The sequence below is a fragment of the Ammodytes marinus genome (assembly GCF_949987685.1).
Source record: "Ammodytes marinus genome assembly, chromosome: 5".
Classification (NCBI taxonomy): Eukaryota; Metazoa; Chordata; class Actinopteri; order Uranoscopiformes; family Ammodytidae; genus Ammodytes; species Ammodytes marinus.
The window spans coordinates 16,007,289-16,029,844 of record NC_137234.1 but is presented as its reverse complement, the minus strand read 5'-3'; the positions used below and the strand labels follow the sequence as shown (position 1 = coordinate 16,029,844).

The 22,556-nt window shown below is 39.6% G+C and overlaps 1 protein-coding gene across 1 annotated transcript; it reads right to left on the bottom strand.

Annotated features, from left to right (window-relative positions):
* Positions 1-1,564: 1,564 nt before the first annotated feature.
* sema4ba (sema domain, immunoglobulin domain (Ig), transmembrane domain (TM) and short cytoplasmic domain, (semaphorin) 4Ba) lies at positions 1,565-21,768 on the bottom strand (the record flags this gene model as incomplete). Its single annotated transcript, XM_080028289.1, has 14 exons — positions 21,652-21,768; positions 10,249-10,409; positions 9,990-10,052; positions 8,901-8,999; positions 8,360-8,471; positions 8,049-8,165; positions 7,565-7,722; positions 4,951-5,132; positions 3,959-4,109; positions 3,593-3,803; positions 3,352-3,467; positions 2,744-2,901; positions 2,562-2,653; positions 1,565-2,343 (listed from the first exon to the last, which is right to left on the bottom strand). The coding sequence occupies exons 1-14, from the start codon at positions 21,761-21,763 to the stop codon at positions 1,565-1,567; spliced, it is 2,511 nt and encodes an 836-aa protein (XP_079884415.1). The 5' UTR covers positions 21,764-21,768.
* Positions 21,769-22,556: the final 788 nt, after the last annotated feature.

Below are 22,556 nucleotides of genomic sequence, written 5' to 3'. Positions count from 1 at the left end.
ACTTAAATAATATAGTATGGCATGATACATGATTTCAAGTTACTCCAACATCTGACTCATGAATTTGGTGGATTGTGTGGTTTATAATGAATTATTTCTGAATAATCAAACTAAAACGTGTTTATTACTGGATGACAATGGAAATTATTGCCATTATGGTGGCCATTTAAGCAGGCAAAGGGCATATGTTCTATTCATTATCACTCATCAAGTAATATATCAACGTTGAGGCTAAACAGATATGTTATTTTTTATATCAGATTATGAATAGGTGCAGTATATTATTAAAATATGTATTATTTCCTTTCGTGAACAGGGAAAGATATTTAAAATATTAAAAATTTTCTGTAAAATAAATATTTGGCAATTCCTTTAAATACACCAAATGACTCAAATCTCTTTCATACTTTGAGTAAAGAGTGGTGAGAGCGAGTGTGCGTGTGGGTTCTGTGCATGGGTGTGTGTTTGCAGTGCCACTGATCCTAAAGTAATTAACAGCGCCAACACCTTTGTGCTTACTCAGTCTCGAGGGGAGGTTTTCTTGGTGTTTACCCCACTTCACATTATTTGCTTTGCATAGACTGCATATCTCTTTAAGAACAGCATGATAATACCTGGAATGAGATTTTCCCTATCACATTTGAAGAAAGAAACCCCTGCTAAAAGTCAGGGTTCCACAGAGGAATATTTTTATATACTAATAATACTTTACATTTTTTATTTCATTTGTGTGAATTAATTGATGATGACACAATATTAATATTTTTGGTGTAGAGATTGATGTGGAAATCATTTATATAATATTTCCACTGAGGTGATTCCTTTTTTTGTCTATTCTTACATTTTATATATATTTATTTAAAAAATGCATTTCTTTATCAACTCACAACTTTTCTCTGGATTCTTTCTCTGTTGCTGTGTTGTATTTAAACCTAAACCGTTAACATTCATCTTCAAACACACGCTGGCTATCTGAAAAAAAAAAATCACTTGACGGGACATTTTTCTTCTTTCGTGCCTGCCACTGGATTGTTAGTGTATATTCTGGTGTGAGTGTTTACTTTGCTACAGAACAGTACATAGTGCATAGCCTCAGTGAAGGGTAACCTCTTACTAGGTGACAGAATGGAAATAAAACAGCAAACAGTGCGTCCGCTGTTAGCAGGAACATGTTTGGATATCACGTTCAAAGCATTACCAGTAGATAGGTGTTATGGACGGACTGAGTGGCAATGCTATGGAATTCAATCGCTGAATCATGGTTTTGATACTAACTCTATACCCTTGTTACATTCCTGTGAGCCATAAGTGAAAGCATCAAAAGTGCGAAGGCAAACTGGAACTTCTTCAGTGTGCTTTGAAATGCACTTGAATTTGGGAGTGAGAAATGTACATGGACCACAGGTACAAGAACAAACAAACAAAAAACAAAGTGCAAAATCTGTGTAATGAAATTTCTCTCCATGAAGAGTCTGGTATTCCTCAGTCTCCCCTCTTATAGGGGTTTGTTCTCCTCAGCAGGTGCACTCCCTTGTTTCAGTTAAAAAATTACTCACTGCTTGCCTCACACTATTGAGTCTTTAATCTCAGAGCCCAGTCTGACCCGAGGCCGTGGGCATGTGGGTGAAACCTCTACGTGGCTCTCTCTCAAGTTCAGCGGCCTCTTCTCCGACTCCGAGAAGCTCTTACTGTTGTCGGGTGATGAGCACTCGTGCGGCGGAGTGCTGCAGATGTAGTTGTCGTTAAGGGTCTGGTAGCCCTTGTGGTCAGACGCCGACACTGTGACCGCGTTGCCGTTTAGCGGCAAGTTCTCGGCCGGTTTACCCCCCGCTATAATTCTGGGCTTCTTCTGCTGCATGTTGGGGCACTCTCCCTCCTTGAGCATGGACTTCATATGTTCGCGGTTCCTGTAGACCACAAACAGAGAGAAAACCACCAGGGAGAAGGCCAGGAGGGCACACACCACAATAAGCTCGTTCCAGTAAGTCTTGGTGTTGATCTGCGGTGAATGGGTCTCTTCTGGCAGGATGACAAACTCCTCCTGAGGGATCAGTGGCGTACGTGAACGGCCAATCAGGGTGGTGCTCTCCTGCTTGGCCTCGCCTCTCACACAGTAGTTAGCCAGCAGCTGTCTGAAGCCTTCCTCCACTGACCAGCACTCGTACGTCTCCTGTCTGTCAGCTTGAGCTACCACCACCAGCCCCCCGTCTGGGCTGGGGTAGTGGAAGTGACCTGCGCTCTCACTGAACTCCCACCTCCTTTCAGCCAAGTTAGAGCGCAGCTTGCAAGGCAGTACTTTGAAGGTGTTGGCTGGGATAATGATCACCTGGCATAAAGAAATTCCTGTGGAAAGGCAATGCAAAGTCAGATAGAGTCAGTCATGCGTGACAGTGAAATATATGTATATCTTATCTAGTGCAGAATTCAATATAGTTAATGTTTGACACAATAAATCGCATTGGCAATCGTGACTCAAATTGAAATGCAAAGCATGGAAAGATTCCAGCGCAGAGTGCTGCTCTGTAAATCTAAGACAGTCCACAGAAAAGGAGTTCACTTACGTGTAGATGGAGGTTTAGAGAAACGTGGGCTGGGGAGTGTCTTGTTGCAAATAGCTGATGTGTCTGCTCCGTCTACATCCTGTTGCCAGGCACTGAAATACATAGATTTAATCAGAAACCATAATTTTACAAATGTTTTTTTTTAAATGTTTCAGCTGAAAAAAAAAATTGGGGATGCATACTTGATTGGTAGCGCCTGTCTGACATCCACACACTGCTTCCCGTTCCAGGCACAGTAAGCATCCCTGGAGAGGATGCACTCCCCGCAGCTCTGATAATTAGTGCAGTTAGCTACCGGCACCTCCACCAGTTCAGAGAAAGAGGAAACATAAAGCCGACCCTGTAGATGAGAGATATAAAAAGTCAGAAGACTAGCAGGAATGACCCCAAATACAGTTTGTGTTTAAATTTTTTTTTTTAATTTCCATCCACAATCTTCCTCAACTGACCCTGAACTAAATACACACTTAGCTTTTCTTAATACCAGTTTAAAATAAATTCCTCTGCTCAAATGTATAAATACGAGCAGATAATCTAATACAGTTTAAGCCAACATTCACAATTCCAACTAGTAAAACCCCAGCTGTTTGCAGATCCCCTGAGAAAAAAAGTTGTAATTATCTGATTGAACATTACGGCTGCTTAAGGCTGTGACTCTTCACGGCTCATGGAATCTCTAAACTGCCACTTAACGCATTTACTGAGCTTGTTATTAGTTCACACCATGAGAAAGCTCTCTAAAACAAGTAGAGCTTGTTTTCTCTCTCTTGGCACTTCCACTTCACTATACCTTTTCAATGTCCAGCTCGATGTGATGCACTGGTTGGGAATCACGGAAGAGCACTATCTCCTCAATGATGTGCATCTTGTTATTGACATTGATGGCTTTGTGAAGTCTCCCATCATCTAGAGAGAGACACACAGTATAACTTGAAATTAGATTAAACTCTTTGGGGCTGTTGACAAATGCTACAAATTGATGACAGTGGATGCTAATAGGGTGTGTGTGTGTGATTGTGGGTGTGGCGTACCTGTGCCAATAAAGAGCACATCGTATGCCTTTTTCGCTGCCTGGACTCGATGGACAGCGATCTGCGTGTAGCGAACATTGCGTTTTAGCAGTAGAGGCTGGCTGCGGATCACGCCGTCCATTAGGAAGTGGTCTTTGACAAAATTCAGCACCTTGTCCGGCATGTGTAGCGAGGAGGAGATGCCCTGAGCCCTTGCAGCATTTGTGATACACTGTGGAGGCAACATATCCAGCTGTTTACAAACTGACTGACGAACATACAGAAATGGATGAAACTCACTCATTCGCAACTGACAAAAAATGCTGAGTGCAGACATGTGTGTGTGTCTACAGATTTTCCAGCAGAGGGCAGTAGACAGGCACTCACCACTCCAGGCCGAGGCTCCGGGACCGGATGGTTGTATGTGTACCACTGTTGCGTCTCTCGGTTGACCTCGCGATATCGCCCATTGAACACCTTTTCCACCTGGTCCATGGTAAAGGAACACACTGCGGAGCTTCCCGAAGCCCCTTTATACCTTATAAAACATACACAACTGTCTTAACAAAACTGAGTGATCGTTTATTTAATTTTGAACTTGTACAACCTTTAAAAAAAGCTATGAGTGTCCTTATAGAGGGGATTATTTACAATGTAACTTACACTCTGTCTAGAGTGTACCTGATTTTAGAAATAGTGTAGTGATGTTTTACTGCTTAAATTATGCAGGTTTAAAGTAGCTAGCTCATCTGGAACACAATCTTTCCTCTCTTGTCTTGTTTGTATGTTTTTTTCTAGACTGTCCCTGTCAAAATAAAAGTAAAAAAATTTCAATCAAATACATTAGAACTCCCCAAGAACAATTCCATCCACAGCAAACACGAACGGTATTGAAAATAATAATAAACCCAACAATTTAAAACTTTTTAATATTCTGTTATGTTGTGGTATCTCCATACATCATGGTCTAAATATTGTTTCAAAGTCACCACTAACAGTGACAGGTATGTAAATTGTAGTGGTAAATACTGAATTGTGAAAATACTCTCTTATTTTATTTTATGCCTAAAAGTATTCTGTCTAAAAATATCAGAAATAAGCCCTAAACAAATGTATAAGTGTGTGTTATTGTACAATGTTAACTCCTCTTCTTAGAGTCCATCCTTCATTTCTTAAACGATCCCCCAAAGATTCTGTGTCCTTAACGGTATCTACTGACTCACCTGCACTTCGATCAGAACATTTGTAAAGCGTTCTTCAGACAAAAATACTTATTTTATTCCATCTTGTTTGCCAAAATAAACAGAATATCTGACGGTGTCACAACATTGTTTATTTTTTCAAATCTGATAATCAACACAGTGAAAGATGATCCTCACCACTGAGATGTGAAGACTCCATAAAACACAGTGTTCTTCCAGTCCTCGGGGCTGGGCGTCAGCACAAACATGTCTTGGATTATATTGAAGGGGAAGCCATCATCGGGTAGAGAGCAAAGGAGTTGGGCCTTCAGGAAGGTTGTCCATTTCTTCTGCAGAACCCTCTCACCTCCCACATCACCCTGCAACACAAACATTAGAGGTTCAGACTTCGGAGCTTTTTAACATGTGGCCAGTAGAGGGTGCAAGAATATAAGACTGTCCCTGTCTGAGGCGGTTCTGTTGACAATGCCTCTGGATAAAATAAAACAGTTGTCTGATTTGATGAGATCTGACAGGCTTGTAAAAGGCATGAAATAATAATGTTCACCAGATGGTATGTTGCCATGGCATACCATTACATACAGAAGATATTGTAAGTTACATTACATCCGCATGATTTCTGTAGTAATCATGACAAAGAAAAACTGAAACGGAAAGAAAAAGTATGTGCAAAGGTGAAGCTGTTTGAATTAAGGTAATTGGAAAAGGTTAACCTTGTATGGTAGAACCGTAATGAGCTAAATCAATTGTTCCGGTAACACAGACATGCCCTAAGGCAGCAGACTAGTAGGTCATGAAAACAATATACATACATCATCACAAATGTCTAAGATAAAAAACAAAGCAAGACTTGAGGCTTTGAGCAGGGCAAATCCTTTCAAACGAAAAGGAAAAGAGGCATTACTCCCCAACAATCCCTCTTCAGTGACAATCCCTCTACCCTGTGATTTGGCGCCTTTGGCATTATCCTTCAAAGTGATGTGTGGCACGGGGCCTCCATGACATGCAGACTAATTGTGCTACACAGAGATTGCACAAGAGTATATTTGTGCAAATTGGGGAGACACTACATCTTTAAATGTCAACGGGAAATTAATTTACAGTATCTGATGTTTGAGTGTAAAACAGAGTGTTTTCCACAGGGAGTTTACAGGCCTCAGAGATGTGACTACAGATGGTTAACCTACACACACACACACCAAGAGATTTTAGTTCTGCAGAAAGACCTGGGTTTGAAAAAGGAGAATGGTCTTCTGCACAAATCCCACTGTTTGTTTACATTCAGTTCATGGCAACAATTAATTTTGTAAAAAGGCATAGCTTTAACAAGATGAAAGTTGGCTGTAAATAGTTTCAAAAATGTACAGAGCAGAAGACCAAAGAGAAATCCTAAATTCTATAAACTACATAAAACCCCTTAACAATGAAGCCTCAATTGAGTCCACTTTAGTTTTACATTAATCAGACGAAATGGCAGTGCTGGATAGGAAAGAGAAATGACACGTGACCAGTGCTGAGATCCTAAAGCAATTAATTACTGTAGTTACCCAGGCAGATAATGAGCAACATACAGTATATTCTCTAGTACTGGCTGAACCTACTTTTAGAATTCAATCCAACTCTGTACTTAAACTGACTTCTGAATAATTGAAGCAAATGCATCCATTTCATAATCCCTTGTAAAAAGCATCCCCCCTTCAAAAAGAAATGCAATTGGGCAGGCAGTAATGGCTTATTTTTGGGGAAACCAAACTATTCTGCAAATGAGACCATGCTTTGTTTTCGTTTGTTTCAAGCAAAACACTGTTTACCATTCCATAGTTAGCCTCAATGGAACCTGCGCACTAAAAACCTGAATAAACAACAAACAAGCGATAGCCATCATAGTAAGCGAAACAAGGAATAAGAGCAATGGAGATAGGATTTAATTTATTTAAAAGGTACTGACATCATGTATCTTTTGATCATTCACCTGATTTCAAATCTTTGTTTTGTTCATTTGTTAAAATCACATTTGTTTGGGAAGCACACTCCCATAAAGTGACACATTATTACTCTTTTCCTTAAGGGTTAATCTGTACCAGAAAATACTTTATGCTAGGCACATATTTGAACCATATGTGAGAACAAAAAGCCTTCATTTCCATGCTGCATGAGTCAATATTTATATAACTTTGTAAACTGGAATGATTTTTTGAATCGGATGTGTGGAAAAACTGAGTGGATAATTGCATAAAGATGGAGTAAAAACAACCCTATGGGTAGTGACTAAAACAGGCCTGTGATTCACAGCTGGGCTTTCTAGGATACCACCTTGGGGTTCATATCTGACGCACACACTGCAGGTGACTTCATGTGAGAGCAGGATGACTGTCAGACACACACCAGGAAATAACAAATATCTACTGGCTAATTTTTGTGCATGGATCTTGTACTACAGTAAGCCTAAGCCATTTTGTCGGAACACAAATATTTGGTGAAACACGATAAGGATTAAGGGAGGAGAGGATCTGGAGTCAAAGAATCAAACAGAGGGAACATTCGAGAGGAATGTTTTTCTGAAACAAGAGCTTCTGCGTCACTGCGTGGAAAGACTGCAAGCTATACTTATCATATTCAGACTTTGAGTAGCCTACATTTGTACGGGAGCATAACCTGAAAACAAACACGCCCCTCCCCTTGCTGGTATGATAGATTCCTATACTGATGGGAAAGAGGGTGTCAGGAAATGTAGCTTAAGGGGGAAAAAAGGCCCCTTTAGATGGACCATCTGCCTTCAAACATCACTCACCTTACACACGCGAGCGATGCGTGACACAATGGTGTTGTCAAAGAAATCAAACTCCTTTCCTGCTTCACTGAAGAAGAAGTAAATCTTATCGTCATCGCCCACTGGATTGCCCTTGGGCAGGCTTTCCTGTATGTAGGCAGAGCCAACAAAGGATGGGTCTGGGGAGAAAAACAACGTGAACAATGCTGTCAACCTACAGTAAATGAAATTCAGATGTGCCTAATCCCTCTGACATCAGCATGGAAAATTTGATTGCACCAAGCACTCTTGACAGGTTGAAGGTTAACAAGTTTGATTGACATAATATCTAATGGTGTCAACTTCAACTACTGTATATCTCATACAGCATACGAACAGTTCAACAGTATTCAATTGTTTCTGCAAGTCATTCATCTTCTATAAGATGTAACATTAAATAGTATGAATGAATTTTATTATAAAAAGACATGACGAAAAGCACTGCCTTACAGCCAAAGTGCTGTACCTTGAAGCCAGTTGAGTGAGTTTTCTGTTTTGAGAGCAGTTCCTTGGCTTAGACTCTTGTAAATGATGGGTTCATTTCCTTGGAAATTACTGACTGTACCGGCATACAGCTCTCCGTCTGCAACGCAAAGAAGAAGACCAGCATGATCGCAGTGTTTGGGCTTGTGCATCAAACACCCTAATGAAATCCAAAAGGTTTGCCTCCATGTTAAGCACCTGTATTTCTATTTACTGAGAGAGTGGCTTCTACAAATCAAAACACAAAAATAAAAAAAGCTTGATTTTATTGACAACTGACAACAGGGAACCTACCAGCCATGATGGCAGTGGACTTGTATTCAGGGTTAAAAGGGCAGCGGCTCCGTCCATCCTCTGTCACAATCTCGCCAGTTTCACTCTTGACGAGGGAGAAGTCTGCAGTGTTCTGGAGAACGTACACACAAAAACACAAACACATTACATTCCATATGCTTAGTCTAAAAGTTGAGCTGGTGACAAGGTGTTCGTCTGTGTCTGGGGGTTAAAGGTTGAAGCACAGGTTGTCCCCATATGTTTGTTATGGACTGGGTCGTTTTCTTGTGTAATCTGATTGCATGTATTATATATTTTGATCCATTTCCCTTTGGCACATGAGATATAAAAATAATGCACATATATACTATTTTATCTATCCGGGTAAGGGCCTCAGCCAGACTGCTAAGTGAGATAAGAGGCAGGAAGCAGTAACAGATTCAAGAGGCATGGTGTATTCAACTTTTCTTAAAAAGAAACTAAGGACAAAACAATGGATGACACAGCTTTCTAGATCCTCACAAAACAGCGCATGCACAGGCCACTGCATATCAACACTTACTATGTAAGCGCAGGTGGGGCTGAAGGCATATGTCCCACACACGTACAGATGAGTGCTGTTCATACGTAGTAATATCTTGATGTAGTTGAAGCAATCCGTCTGTTTTAGAAAGAGAAAATCATTTCATGAAAATGGTAGAAAATAACTTTTTTATAGTGACTAACATATTGTACATAGATGATAAGGCTGTATTTATAAACAGGGCTGATTTCAAGGGGGGATTTAAAGGTGGACTCAGCGATTCTAGAGAACGCTTCACTTTTGATCATAATCAGTGAAAATCTTCTCGCAATCTGCCATGCAGATTAAAAGAAATCCAGTTTTAATACACAGCCTATGCTCTATAAACAAGGCATGTCGCTAGCTACGTTGGGCGCCTTTGTGTACATGCCCATTTACAGAGCCTAGGCTGTGTAATAACACCAGATTATTTTTATATTTTGTCAGTGCACACATAGTATGGATAGGTAGCAGATCTTGAGATGATATTCACTGATTTTGACAAAAAGTGATCTTGACAACAAGCATTCTCCATAATTGCTGACTCCACCTTTAACCAAAATATACACTGATACTTTACAGTTATCTTATATCCTGTCTGAATACGCAGTCATTTAGAAAAGCCTTTTAGCGACTGAAGATTAAAACTTAAAGAACACTGAAAAACAATCTGATGACTTTTATGCCGTTTAGATCGACCAATTATGTAGAAAAACATTCAAATCCAATTTCCCATTTTTTTACCAAGCATTTATGAGATACAGTTCAGTATTCAAAACAAACCGAGATTGTTCCTGCTTAAGTGTTCCCTAACAGGAAACTGTATGTTTTCATATGAAAGTAGTGCACTAAGTTGCCAACAGATAGAGTGTAATGGAGCAAAGGTATATTTGAAAGGAAGGGGAAAAATCCATTGTGAGAATGGAAAGCTACAACTTGACATGCAATTTTCTGCCCTGGGTCTGTTTACAAAGTGACATGCAACAATGGTCACCTTGACCAAAGCTGTAAAGCTGCAGTCATGTCATTACAGTCAAAGCAATTTCAGTTAAACTACTTGAGCTTTTTTTACAGCAGCAGTTCACTTGCCTGCAGGTCTTTGCCTTTGAAACTGCACTCGTCTCTCTTCTTCTCTGGAGTTTCCCACGTGAGCTGCATGAGAGAAACACTGTCAGACTCACAATGAAGGTTTAATACAGTGAAGTGGTTTATGTTCATATTAGACTTCAGTGATCATATCACATTTATAAACATATTCATATTGTACCTCTGGGATCCTACTGTAATTACATTCACATTGATACAGTGTACTATATGATACTGCAGTTTAAAGACGATTGGGTCTTACATTTCTTTGTAGCTTGACTGCACTGATATCGGTGAGGTTGAGGGCGAAGAGACTCTCCCGAGCGCCGATGTACAGCATGTTGTCTTCTTTACTAAGGAGCAGAGAGGTGTAGTTGAAGACCTTGCCGGCAGAGAAACTTCTGGTTGTCCTTTCCTTTGCATCTGGACAGAGACATAGGAGACATAAAGTGTAATTCTGACAATTTTGGATTTGAAGAGGATACAGTACATTATGACTGATAAACGCCATTATAAGCCAGTGAAGAATGAAAAAATAAATGCAAAAAAGGCACTTGAATATGCAAATGAAAGCATTATGTGTTCATATAACATTTGGTGTCCGCCACAGATATACTATGATCTTAATTAGACATACTGGCACAATGTGCCACTATTGACAAGCATCACTGAGTTGTCTTGTTTTCAATGACAACTACAGTTGGGGATGTTGCAGCAAAATGGTCAACATTTTAGATCTCCAAGCGACGCTCCGGAAACAGTGTTTTTTTGGGGATATAAAAACCTGAAGTATTTTCAGTGTGAGTCAGTAGTATTAGACTTTGTATCACAAAATAGCTACTACAGGAGATCTACAGCACAACAAAGGACCTGGGCCTCATGCGGTATTCAATAAAAATAATAACTTATAAAAATAAATCAACGTGCAGTGTTTGTGTGTGTGTCTTCTAAATCCAGTCAGCTCCTCATCAGAGAGAGACGTAGAATGAACGAACAGGAAGAGGAAACTCCTCATATTTCTCCTGTAATGAGTGATTTTCTGCAACCACATTAACACCCCTTGGCCAAAACCAAGGGTTAAATCATCAACTCTTCTAATCACTGCTTTAAAAGGCCTGTGTGTATCTCAACCTTGCAGGAACTTGGAATATTTTACTGCTGGCCAAGCTTGAACACCTTGCCTTAATTGCATGCCAATATAAACAGAAGCGGGGAGCTGATGGAGACCTGACGTGACTGAAGCTCTGATACAGGACTGTAATTTGACCAATAAGGGAAAAATATTAGAGCAAAGAACTCTATTTATTTTATTGAGGGAGATTCTCCAATAGAGTTTTTGCAATGATTTGATTTGATTTTTTTGTAGAAGAAAGTTGTTCACAGTACACAAATGACTGGAGTTGGGGTGAACTGGGGGTTTAACTTCAAATTAAAATAAAAACATATAAAAGCAAGGCTATCCCTTGTTAATATTTTCTTTTGACCTTATTCTTCACTCAACATCTTCCTACCAAAAACTTTGATAATATAACAGCGATTAATTAATTCAACCGATTTCATCATTCATACCCAAAAGAGGCAAAGCACTCAGGAGTTTAAAATGGTGTCCCCCAATTTAAATCCTGTATTTTGGTGTAAGTTGGAATGACTTGATAATGTTTAATCAGTTTGATCCATTAAGATATCATAAATAAATCTGAGATAAGAAACCAAACAAAACCCTCCTTCTTTTCTAATTCAATCTTCTTACAAATGCAGCTTTTTGAAAAATAAATAAATAAAATTCACAAAAAAAAAAATTCATTATTTGCCTTTTACTCAATTTTCACTTTCCAGACTCAGGGACAGCAGACACTTACTTAATTAAAACCACAGATGCTGGTGGTAACAATTACAATTAAAGCACTTTCCGATGTAAAACTAATCCAGTTCAGATAGAGCAAGGTGTCATTAGGTGGTACTGATACAAAGCACAGTAGTACTTGTGACCTGGTATAACCTCACCTCGGTGGGTAGTTGCAGGAGGTTAAGAGACTTCCTCTCCCTCGGGAAAACAACATGTTAATAGCAGTCCTTCACCACAGCAACAGAGAGCCATATTGTAGTTAAATATGTCTGTGAAACCACAAGAGGCTCTGCTCATACGTACTGTACATGAACCCATTGGGAACATTCTCTCTCTCCTTTTAACAGTCATTTCAGGATAAATGGAGTGCTGTTCCACGCTGGTACGCCCCCCCTCCCCCCAAGCCTTCCTCCCCACAGAGCTTTAGGCAAGTTCAACAGTGATTTACAGAGAAAGATAGACAAAGGTCAAAGCCTAAACCAAAATAAAAGCTTAGAGGGAATTTCACAGAGGAGGATATCTACACAACTATTCTCTGGAGTAGGATCACCACTGTCATACTTAAAGACCACAGCTGACTAAGAAAAACAATACGGCCCCTAATTGAGTGTCATTACAGAGGTCCAGAAGGGTTTGCAACCACATTTCCATTTACAATTTGAGGTAAACATTTATCATCTTTCTATCAAACTTATTGGATTACAATACCATATTCCTCCAAGAATCGATTGGTCTATCTCTATCTCAAAAATGTGTCTTAGCGTCTTTCTGCAAATTGTTTGGATTTTACAGACAAAAAGATAAAGAGCCAGATATTTCTCTCAGGAGTTGGTGGAGACCAAAACATTTAACATTCAAATAGTTCACTCTGGTCTGTTTGCGTGCTTAATTATTGGACCAACATCATATTGGACCGAATTGCTACAAATGGATTTGGATTAAAGGCTGTGGACAGATGGCCCTCAACCTTACTGGGCTCACCTTACTCATTTTGGTGACAGCGCTACAATAACTGGCTTGATTAAATATAGGCTACCAATATATATCTTGGCCAGCAACTTTACTGTGATGTGTGTTCTCAATGGCATCAATACAGCATCGTACGCTTGTAATATACCAATAAGAAATATTAAGAGGTAACAAATTGAAGAGCTGAAAAAACTGCCTCCATCATGTTGTCAGAGAACCACGGTTACAGTTGTAAACTTAGGGTTGTAATGTTTTTATGCCTGAACAACTATTATAACGTGTCCTGATTTATTGATTAGAACATTTTAATAAATTATTACGTTTCTGCGGTTGGTAGTGTTGAAATGATTTGTTGGTCAAGTGGTTAGTTGATAGAAAGAAAGTTAATAGCAAAAAATAGTGATCGATGAATCGCTTAAATATGTTGTCAAACAATATGCCAAACATTCACTGGTTACAGGTGAGGATTTCTCCTTTTCTCTGTTTGTCTTATTGTGAATTGAATATTGGTTGGTTGATAAAACCAGGACCACGCAGCATCACTGCTAGAGGTCAAACAAAGTTAAGCAATATCTCTTTCTATTGAGTGCACCTAACTTGAACTTGCCACTGTCTCTTTAAGTGTCCCCTCTATTGTTGTCTGAGGTGGATTCCTGAGGGGCCATTTCATGACAATGCAGCCCCAGAAATGTTGTGGTGTACAACAGGAAGAGGCAAGACGACAGGACGCTTTAGAGGAAGCACTAAAGAGTGGAAGAGCTGCTTGTATCTGCTGCAGCCACAGAGACAGGGTGTCAGAAAGGGCAGGCAGGTCACTGGTGTGTCACTACTGACGAGGTACATTACTTTACACCGCAGTGAATGTGCCACTCCTTTTCTATTTCTAAATTGTAAAGCACTTTGAGCTGTGTTTCTTGTATGAAAGTTGCTATACAAATTAAGTTTATTATTAGCAATGTTAATATGTTTTTTTAAGACTTCTTGTTCATATTGCTTTTTCTTGTGAAGGAACCTTTAGAAAGCTTTTTTATGAATAATAGATTGGTCACTACTTTAAAGTGCTTCACTGTTATATGGAAAAGGTTAAGATCAGGATGCCGCATAAGCCTTTCCACTGTAAGCATATATAGGGTAGGTTCAAATACAAAAGACATTTGTATTGTACAGTAACACACTGAAGGAAAAACGTGAATAAATGAGTGGAAAGACATTAATTGAATCATTCATTCATTCGACAGATGTGTTTCCAAAGCAATGTGCAAATAAGGTAAGATCCATGCCATGAGAGGCCCTTTGCAAAGCCCAGTGTCAACATTTTTCATGTGAAAACAGAGATCTGCAGATTGTCTGAGTATCTAGGTCATTGTATTCTGGGATAAAACATCACTGCGGATTTCTCCATTCTTTGATCACCACAGACAAAATATAATGTACCTTGTATCTGGAAGTTAAAACATCTTCTAAATGTGAATATTTCAAACCGTTGCAATGATCTTTTTGTATTTGAACTGAAAGTATCTACTGGTGCATTTGTCACACCTTTCATACTGTATAATGTAACTAAAGACATAGGAATTAAAACTATACATCTTTTCCTCTTTGCTGTCTTTGCTTGGCTGATGATGGAAACACAGGCTACAGGTCAAGCTGGTGTGTGACCCCCTGTATCACCGTTACCAGACCTCTTATCCATAGAAAGCAGCATTGTCTGGTTCAGAGAACTTCCATGACCTTTGATTGAAGTGCACACACAGCACACTGAGTGATTCAACCTCTGGCAGCTGTGAGCAATATGCGACCCTTGCCATTATTATGTAATTAAAAGTAATTTCTACAAATGACACTGCTAAACAAATTGGAAAACTCGCTGCCTGGACTGGTTGGCTAATATATTTAGAGGGGATATTAATTATATTGGGCTCAAAAGAGTCATTTACTTTTGCTGCTGATTTCCTGATGGGTCTGTGTCCAAAAAAAAGTAGAAGGATAATTAAAAGGGTGGAACATCCCCTCCAGAGGGGAACTGTGGAGTAATTTGTCCTTTGGTGACAAAGATCTAAGTGCCTTCTTCTGTAGGGCAACTATAACAGGCTGATTCAATCAGTGTCATTTTGAGGGGGCTGCCTTTATCGGCTCATAAGGCTCTTTGTTCAGGAGATCAGATGATTATAGACCTCATTTGAAGCACCTGGTCTTGTTTACTTTCGGCAGAACTACAAGAAAACACGGTCGCAAACAAATGCACTGTTTGAGTGGCAAATTATTTCGAAGGTAACTAGTTAGTTTATTGTTGCAAACATGGTAGACTGAGAAACAAAGATTATTTTCAACATTATAAATAAGGAACAGCTCCTGACTGATGATGCTCAGATCAAATTACCCTGAACATAGATCTCCTCTGAAAATTGAAGTCAAGAGCAAGCAGCTGACTCGTGGTAGTTCAAGGGACGTCAGATGCCTCATTTCCAGTCCTCGGACCATAAACTTGACCTACACTCTCATCTCTAAAGGAATTTAAGTACAATGCTGATGCAATCTATTTACACAGTTTGTTAAAAAAGTGAGGACTGAAAAGCTTTGATACCTCAATGTTACAATCTACTTGTGGAAAGAAAGACATAGGATATACAGTACATGATTTTTTAGAGAAGTAAGGAAGAACTTCCTCAGGCAGAGCAAAGATACAATGGGGGACAAATCTATTTTATTTTATTCTATTTGATCTATTTTATCTTTATCATCCTACTTCCGACTTTCAATAAATCATATTGCTTTTAGAAGAAGTGATTAAGAACCTGTGCTAAGAGGGAAGCAATGGCCGCTGCAACAAGAAGCCACAGTGCCAACAGGAGTCCCAGCAGGTCAGTGTCAGTGCAACGCCAAACATCCCACGACTGTCGCACTGTGTGGTGACATCAGGACAGAGAACAGGCCACACTGGAGCGCTTACCACATTATCCAGAGTAATTTTAAACTAGCTAATAAGAGCTGCTAATGAATGCGTAATTGTGTGGGAGAGTAGACCCAGGAAGCTGAAGAAGAGAGACTGAAGCATCTGGGATACATTTAAGGCAACAGACCAAGAGGATCATCAGTAGATTCAAGGGACACACTGTGAGCCATGCCGTTAGCAGCAGTGGTAACTTATGGGGCTGAATCTTGTTAGCAAGATGTTGTCTCTGCTGCACCATGTTGATGTGCAGATTGATGGCCATTTGGAACACAGCTGCAGGAAACAGAGGCTGGGAAGTCATATTGTATGATGCAAATATTGTAAATGCTGGGGAAATTGTAAAGTGTAGCGATTAAGTATACATGTAGGCCTATGTGAATGAGTTGTTTCACACAGCAGGGATGAGCAATAACAGGCTATGATGGAACAGTTAATGAAGGTAAAAACTAATGACTGTTAAAATTTAAGTAACTAGTTCCACTCTCCTTCAAATCTATCAACCCATAGTTTCAAAAAGAGCCTGCACCTCAGCTCTAAAGGATAATGTTTTCCCATGTAAAGGGTTGACAGGGCAATCTGTTGGTCAGGGAGCAACACAAGCTGACCCCAGATTAACCACAATAATGTAAACCAGATGCTGGTTCATCAGGAACTCACCATGACCCTTTCCTCTGAACAGGGCTGGAGCACCGAGAACAAAGAGACTGTACATGAGGTCGTGACATGCTTCTAGCTGTACAGCAGCACTCTGACCTGTTAAGCCTGGCTCCATGCTGTGTATTTACAGTAGGAGCAGAGACCCAGGTGGGGATGTCCTCGCAACACCTTGAAAGTGAGTGTGTGAAATGTGTTTCTCCAGGGACTGCTCAGTTTGATTTACAACCAGCTCCCTGATGGATTGGACAGAGTTGGTGTCATAAACATTGGCAATATGAGGATCAATGATGTTTCTTTGACACATTATTGTGTATGATATAATTTTGACTGGTGAGTCACACATAAATTAAATCACCACCTCTTGCATTTACTGCTGTACATGTTAAGATTACACAGATTTGATCTGTCAGTGATTCTTGAGAACCTAAACATGTTTGCCTAAACATAGGGTTTGTATTTTGTCAACATTGCACCCTGTTTTGTCCCACTTCTCAAGAATCACTGCTATAATATAAGGTAATAGTTTTTTAAGAAGCTTATTTTCATTTTGGTGTAATCTACATTACTAACATGATAGGTTGATTGATTAGTTAATTAATTAATTAATTAACAAGAAAGTTGATCTATTTAGTAAGTCAAGATACATCTTTCAAAAAATACTGAAAGAAATACTGCATAGAAGTTAGCAGTCACAGGTCTTTCTATTTCACATTATTATTTCAACAATATATGAGTTGTATTCTTTGTTGGCCAATGAGCACACTATTTCAGTCGCAACTAATACTATTAATTATCAATCAATCTGATGAATAATATTTTTGTAATTTCTAAATCGATACATTCTTTTGTATACAAAATGTCAAATACCAAAGATATATTTACTAAAAAGGGAGAGATCTCAATGTGTGTATACAGTATGTCTGTGTATGTCTTGAACAGCGCATAGAGGTAAAATTGTAATCAAAGCAGGGAAACAGGCCTGTCCCGAATGTGTCTGCAACATACAGAATGTGTGAACTTGTTACATTAAATAACACACACACACACACACACACACACACACACACACACACACACACACACACACACACACACACACACACATATATACACACTCACCGGCCACTTTATTAGGTACACCTGTTCAATTGCTTATCCAATCACTTGGCAGCAATTTAATGCATTTAGACGTGGTCAAGACAACATGCTGAAGTTAAAACCGAGCATCAGAATGGGGAAGAAAGGGGGTTTAGGTGACTTTGAACATGGCATGGTTGATGGTCCACGGAAGGACGGAGCCATGCTTTCATGTAGGGCTGCAACTAACGATTATTTTGACAATCGATTAATCTGTCGATTATTTTCTCGATTAATCGATTATTAATCGATTAGTGTTTTGGCCCGTAGAATGTCAGAAAATGGTGAAAAATGTTGTTAAATTTTCCAAAGCCCATGTTGACTTCCTCAAATGTATTGTTATGTCCAAAACACACAGATATTTCAGTTTACTGTCATAATAGGATTAAAGAAACCAGAAAATATTCACATTTGAGAAGCTGAAATCAGAGAATTTGGAAAAATTTTATTAAAAAATTACTCAAAACGATTAATCGATTATCAAAATAGTTGGCGATTATTTTAGTAATCGATTAATAATCGATTCGTCGATTAATCGTTGCAGCTCTACTTTCATGTTGTTCACGCCAAATTCTGACCCTACCATTTGACTTTCACAACTGAAATCGAGAATAGTCAGACCAGGCAAGACTTTTCCAATCTTTTATTGTCCAATTTTGGTGAGCCTGTGCAAATTGTAGTGTCAGTTTCCTGTTTTTACTTGACAGGAGTGGCACCCGGTGGGGTCTTCTGCTGCTGTAGCCCATCTGCTTCAAGGTTGGTCGTGTTTTGCGTTCAGAGATGGTATTCTGCATACCCTGTTCGTAACTATTGGTTATTTGAGTTACTGTTGCCTTTCTATCATCTTGAACCAGTATGCCCATCCTCCTCTGACCTCTGACATCAACAAGGCATTTTCAGCCACACAAATGCCGCTCACTGGATATTTTTTCTTTTTCGGGCCATTCTCTGTAAACCCTAGAGATGGTTGTGCGTGAAAATCCCAGTAGATCAGCAGTTTCTGAAATACTCAGACTAGCCCTTCTGGCACCATCAACATTGCCATTTTCAAAATCACTTATACTCCCTTTCTTCCCCATTCTGTTGCTCGGTTTTAACTTCAATAAGATGTCCCGTCCAGGTCTACATGCCTAAATGAATTGAGTTGCTTTCATGTTATTAGCTGATAAGTTATATGTGTTAACAAGAAAATTAACTGTTGTACCTAATAAAGTGGCCAGTGAGTGTATATATATATATATATAATAGAAAATAAGCACGTTAAATCCTGGCAAAGTAATTTTGGGGGTTATTTTAGCTTGAAAAGGATTTTAACTATTAATCGATTATCAAAAAATTACGTTTTGCATACATTTTGATGCCATTTTGATATGAACTATGTCATAACAAAAATAATATTTGTTACATTCACTATGACTTTCCACATTGCGGAATTTCATGCTATTAAGAACTGCTGCCCAGGTATGTGCCACAGACACAATACCGAAAAGCTCTTATCTCACTTGACACTGTTGTCATTTTGAATTACTTGAGAGTGGTTGATTCAATAAGTCTAAACACGACAGCTTTTAAATAATTAAAAAAGCTTCACTCCCACTGTGGCATGGCCCCTACATAAAATGAAAGAATGACTGTCCGCACGTGTGATGTCTAACAGACGGCTGAACAGATCAGCAGGCAGGGACAAGGGACATAAACGGCTTATAGGTGTGCCTTTAAACAGTGTTCCAAGACGCTAAGCAATTCAGCATGGTCTGAATTAAAGCCTGGAACAAAAGAAGAGAGAAAAGCAGATGCGGGCTCTACTCCCTGAACCCATGATCCGTCCTGATAGGCGCATAATGAGGACCAGACAAGTGTTCACACCATCACACATACAAATCCCCATTCATTATTCATGGCAGATTACCCTCTTCATTAAGGCAGAGGCAGGGACCAGCACAGATAGAGAGAGGGCATGGGAGAAGAGGAGGGAAAGTGTGTGTAAGGAAACGTTACGGAATGCATGCAAACCATTGAGCTAACTGGCAGAGGTCTAGGACAGAGAAGAACAGACACCATGATCAGACCAGGCCGTTCCTGCTGTATAAAGTTCAGGTCCCTGAGGCCTACAGCTCTACCTTCTGCTTTGATACTGTAAACACAACGTGTCAAAGCCCTTCTGCGGAAGGCTGGAAAATGTCAGTGTAGCAGAATCAATGTTGCCACAGTGAGAATAATTTTATCACCAGGCCCCGCTTACCTTCGTCAGCAGCATGAAGCTTGTATATGGTCTTATATTACATAATTATATGTTAAAAAAAACAAAAAAAAACAGATAAAACATAATACTGAAATCTATCAGGGAGTTCAGACTTTTTAGATTATTAGAATGTCTGCAAGCCAATTAGTACATTTAAAATAACTATGAGCCCTTAAGCATGTCAGGATAAGTCAAGTAAATTGAGTTTTATGGTGGGTTGTAACTTATTTTGTTGTTAAAGCTGTGTTATTTCCCCTCATAGAAATGTCAGAGCTTATTCATGTGGTTACAGTTACAGCATAAACACTTTTGTAAAACAAACTAAGGATAAGTCTGTTAAGCTCCAATAATATTATTAAAATAGGCATGATAGAAATGACCACTATCCTTGCCTTGGCCTAAGCCATATGAACAGCGCAGTTCAGGGCTTCTGACATGTGGGTTTTGCATGTTTCATGGTAGTGTTTAACATTGGCTGCACACCCTTTAAAGCAAATCTTTCCATCAAAACAGGGAGAAGTGTGAATGTGAAGTGTCTTTTCAGAGGGTGATTGATGGTGTGTGTTGTTGTGAAACGCTCCACCAGGGCAGATCTGTGGGGCTTTGTCGAGGCTGGCAGGTGAGAGGGATTACCTGTTGGTATAGAGGTCCTACATGAGGGAAGGTACAGGCCCAGACAGGCAAGGCGACAGACCTATCCTTAAAACTTGCCTGCCTCAAACATTAGCTGAATAATTGTATCCATGCCCATAATAGATTACTATCTATCAACACTATCATCCCTAACATTAGTACTCTAATGATGCTTGAACTTGAGTCACTAACCGCAGTTCAATCATTGAAAGCCTGCATTGATCTCATGATCCATCATTTTGTTTAATTTGCCATGGCGACACTTACAATACACAATAGATGTTTAAATCCAACATGTCATCATTTGAATAATTACAGAGAGTGATGATAAAATCACTACTTGGCTCTAGTGGCCGCAGTACCCAGGGAGCAATGCAAATCGTGCAGCACAAAAGGCTGATTTAACAATATCCCGATGTATTTTAAAGGTGAAATACAACAAGCGCATGATTATGTTATGTTTCTAAGCTGTTGGCTGGTATGTCGTTCTGCAAGAAAGATTATATAAGATAAATAACTCTCAGCTCTTCTGACACTATGTCAGACTGTCCCCAGTTAGTCGCAGCACAACAGGCTTATACATTTTGTAATTATGTCTGACCTGTAGCTACTCGACAGAGCACCCCTTGTTGGAGCTGTCTTTCAGGGTGCAGATTTCCGTGGATCTTAAACCATTATGGTGTAGACAAACACCAATTCAGCCATCTAAATCCTTTTCAGCTCTTACAAAAGAACACATATGAAGTGAAATGTTTATTTTTTTCTCCATAGTTAGAGTTAATGAATAGTGACACCAATTGGAATTGCATAATTAGTCCTATAGGCAGGACAACATGTAGGTGTACTTATATAATCAAGAACTACTTCATCGTAAAAAGTTTAACAGGAAGCAGCTGTTGTTTTTTGTTCACCTTCTGTGATATACAAATTCCCAGATTAGGCAGTTGTGTAAAAATGTATCTTTGTGCCAGCTGTGAGCTCTATTACACAAAGCAAAGATAAAAGCAACAGCCCTGCTGTTTATTGACAGTTTGTCAAGTGCTGTTGTTTAATGGAGAAGGCCCATCAAGGCTCACCCCATCCTTGGGGCAAGAGGAGCAGAAGGGGCGTGATGTCTTAAACAAGTTTGGGGCTAAATACTCCACCTGAAGAGGGACACCCCATGCAGTAGTTGTATGTTATTGCAATTTCATAGTTAATTTATAGTTAAGAAGTTGATCAAACTTACAGTAGGAGAATGTGAGGCGTGGAGTGACATCATTTTCCGTGATTGCTGCATGAAAGCAACCAATAAGGAGGACCATGTAGGCCGGGAGACAAGTCATACTAATTGTCCACATGTCTCTTCTGGACCGCCAGCCAACTTGCAGTGTTTGCCTTTCAGGTTTTTGGGAAATTCATGAAGAGTTTCTATTTTAAGTCGTGTTTATTTGCTCTCCCTCTGTGCAGCTCCAGGCTCCTTGAATGGAAGGCCTTTGCGCTCCTTTGGGCTGACAAAAACTAAAGATGATGGATTTGGAAGGACGACCTGTGACCTCAGAACAAGAGAGAAAGCCTCCGCCGATCAGCCTCCATGCGTACACCACACCGCAGGTTCTCAGCCGAGATCTGCAAAGTTGAGGGAAAAAACATTCTTATTTGTACTTGAGGGGTTATTAATTGATCTGGAATAACAGTTGTTGAAATGGTTGGTTGACTGACAGAAAATTAATCTGCAACCACTTTGATTATTGATGAATCGTTTAAGAGATTTTTCAACAACAGATACCGAGCATTCTGTGGTTCCAGCTTCTATGATATGCTGCTTTTCTTCGTATACAACAATAAAAACGAAACAGAAAGATGAAAGGAAATCTGAGGATATGTCCTCAGAAAATCTATGAAGTGGATCACATCACCCCAGTTCTGAGGTCTTTACACTGGCTTCCTGTCAACCAAATAATTGATTTTAAAATATTGATGTTGGTCTATAAAGCCCTAAATGGTTTAGGGCCTAAATACATCTCTGACCTGCTGATCCCTTATGAACCAGTCAGAGCTCTCAGTTTCGTCTGGGACTGGGCTATTGAAAGTCCCCAGAGTAAGGACTAGACAGGGAGAGGTCTTCAGTTTTAATGCACCCAATCTCTGGAA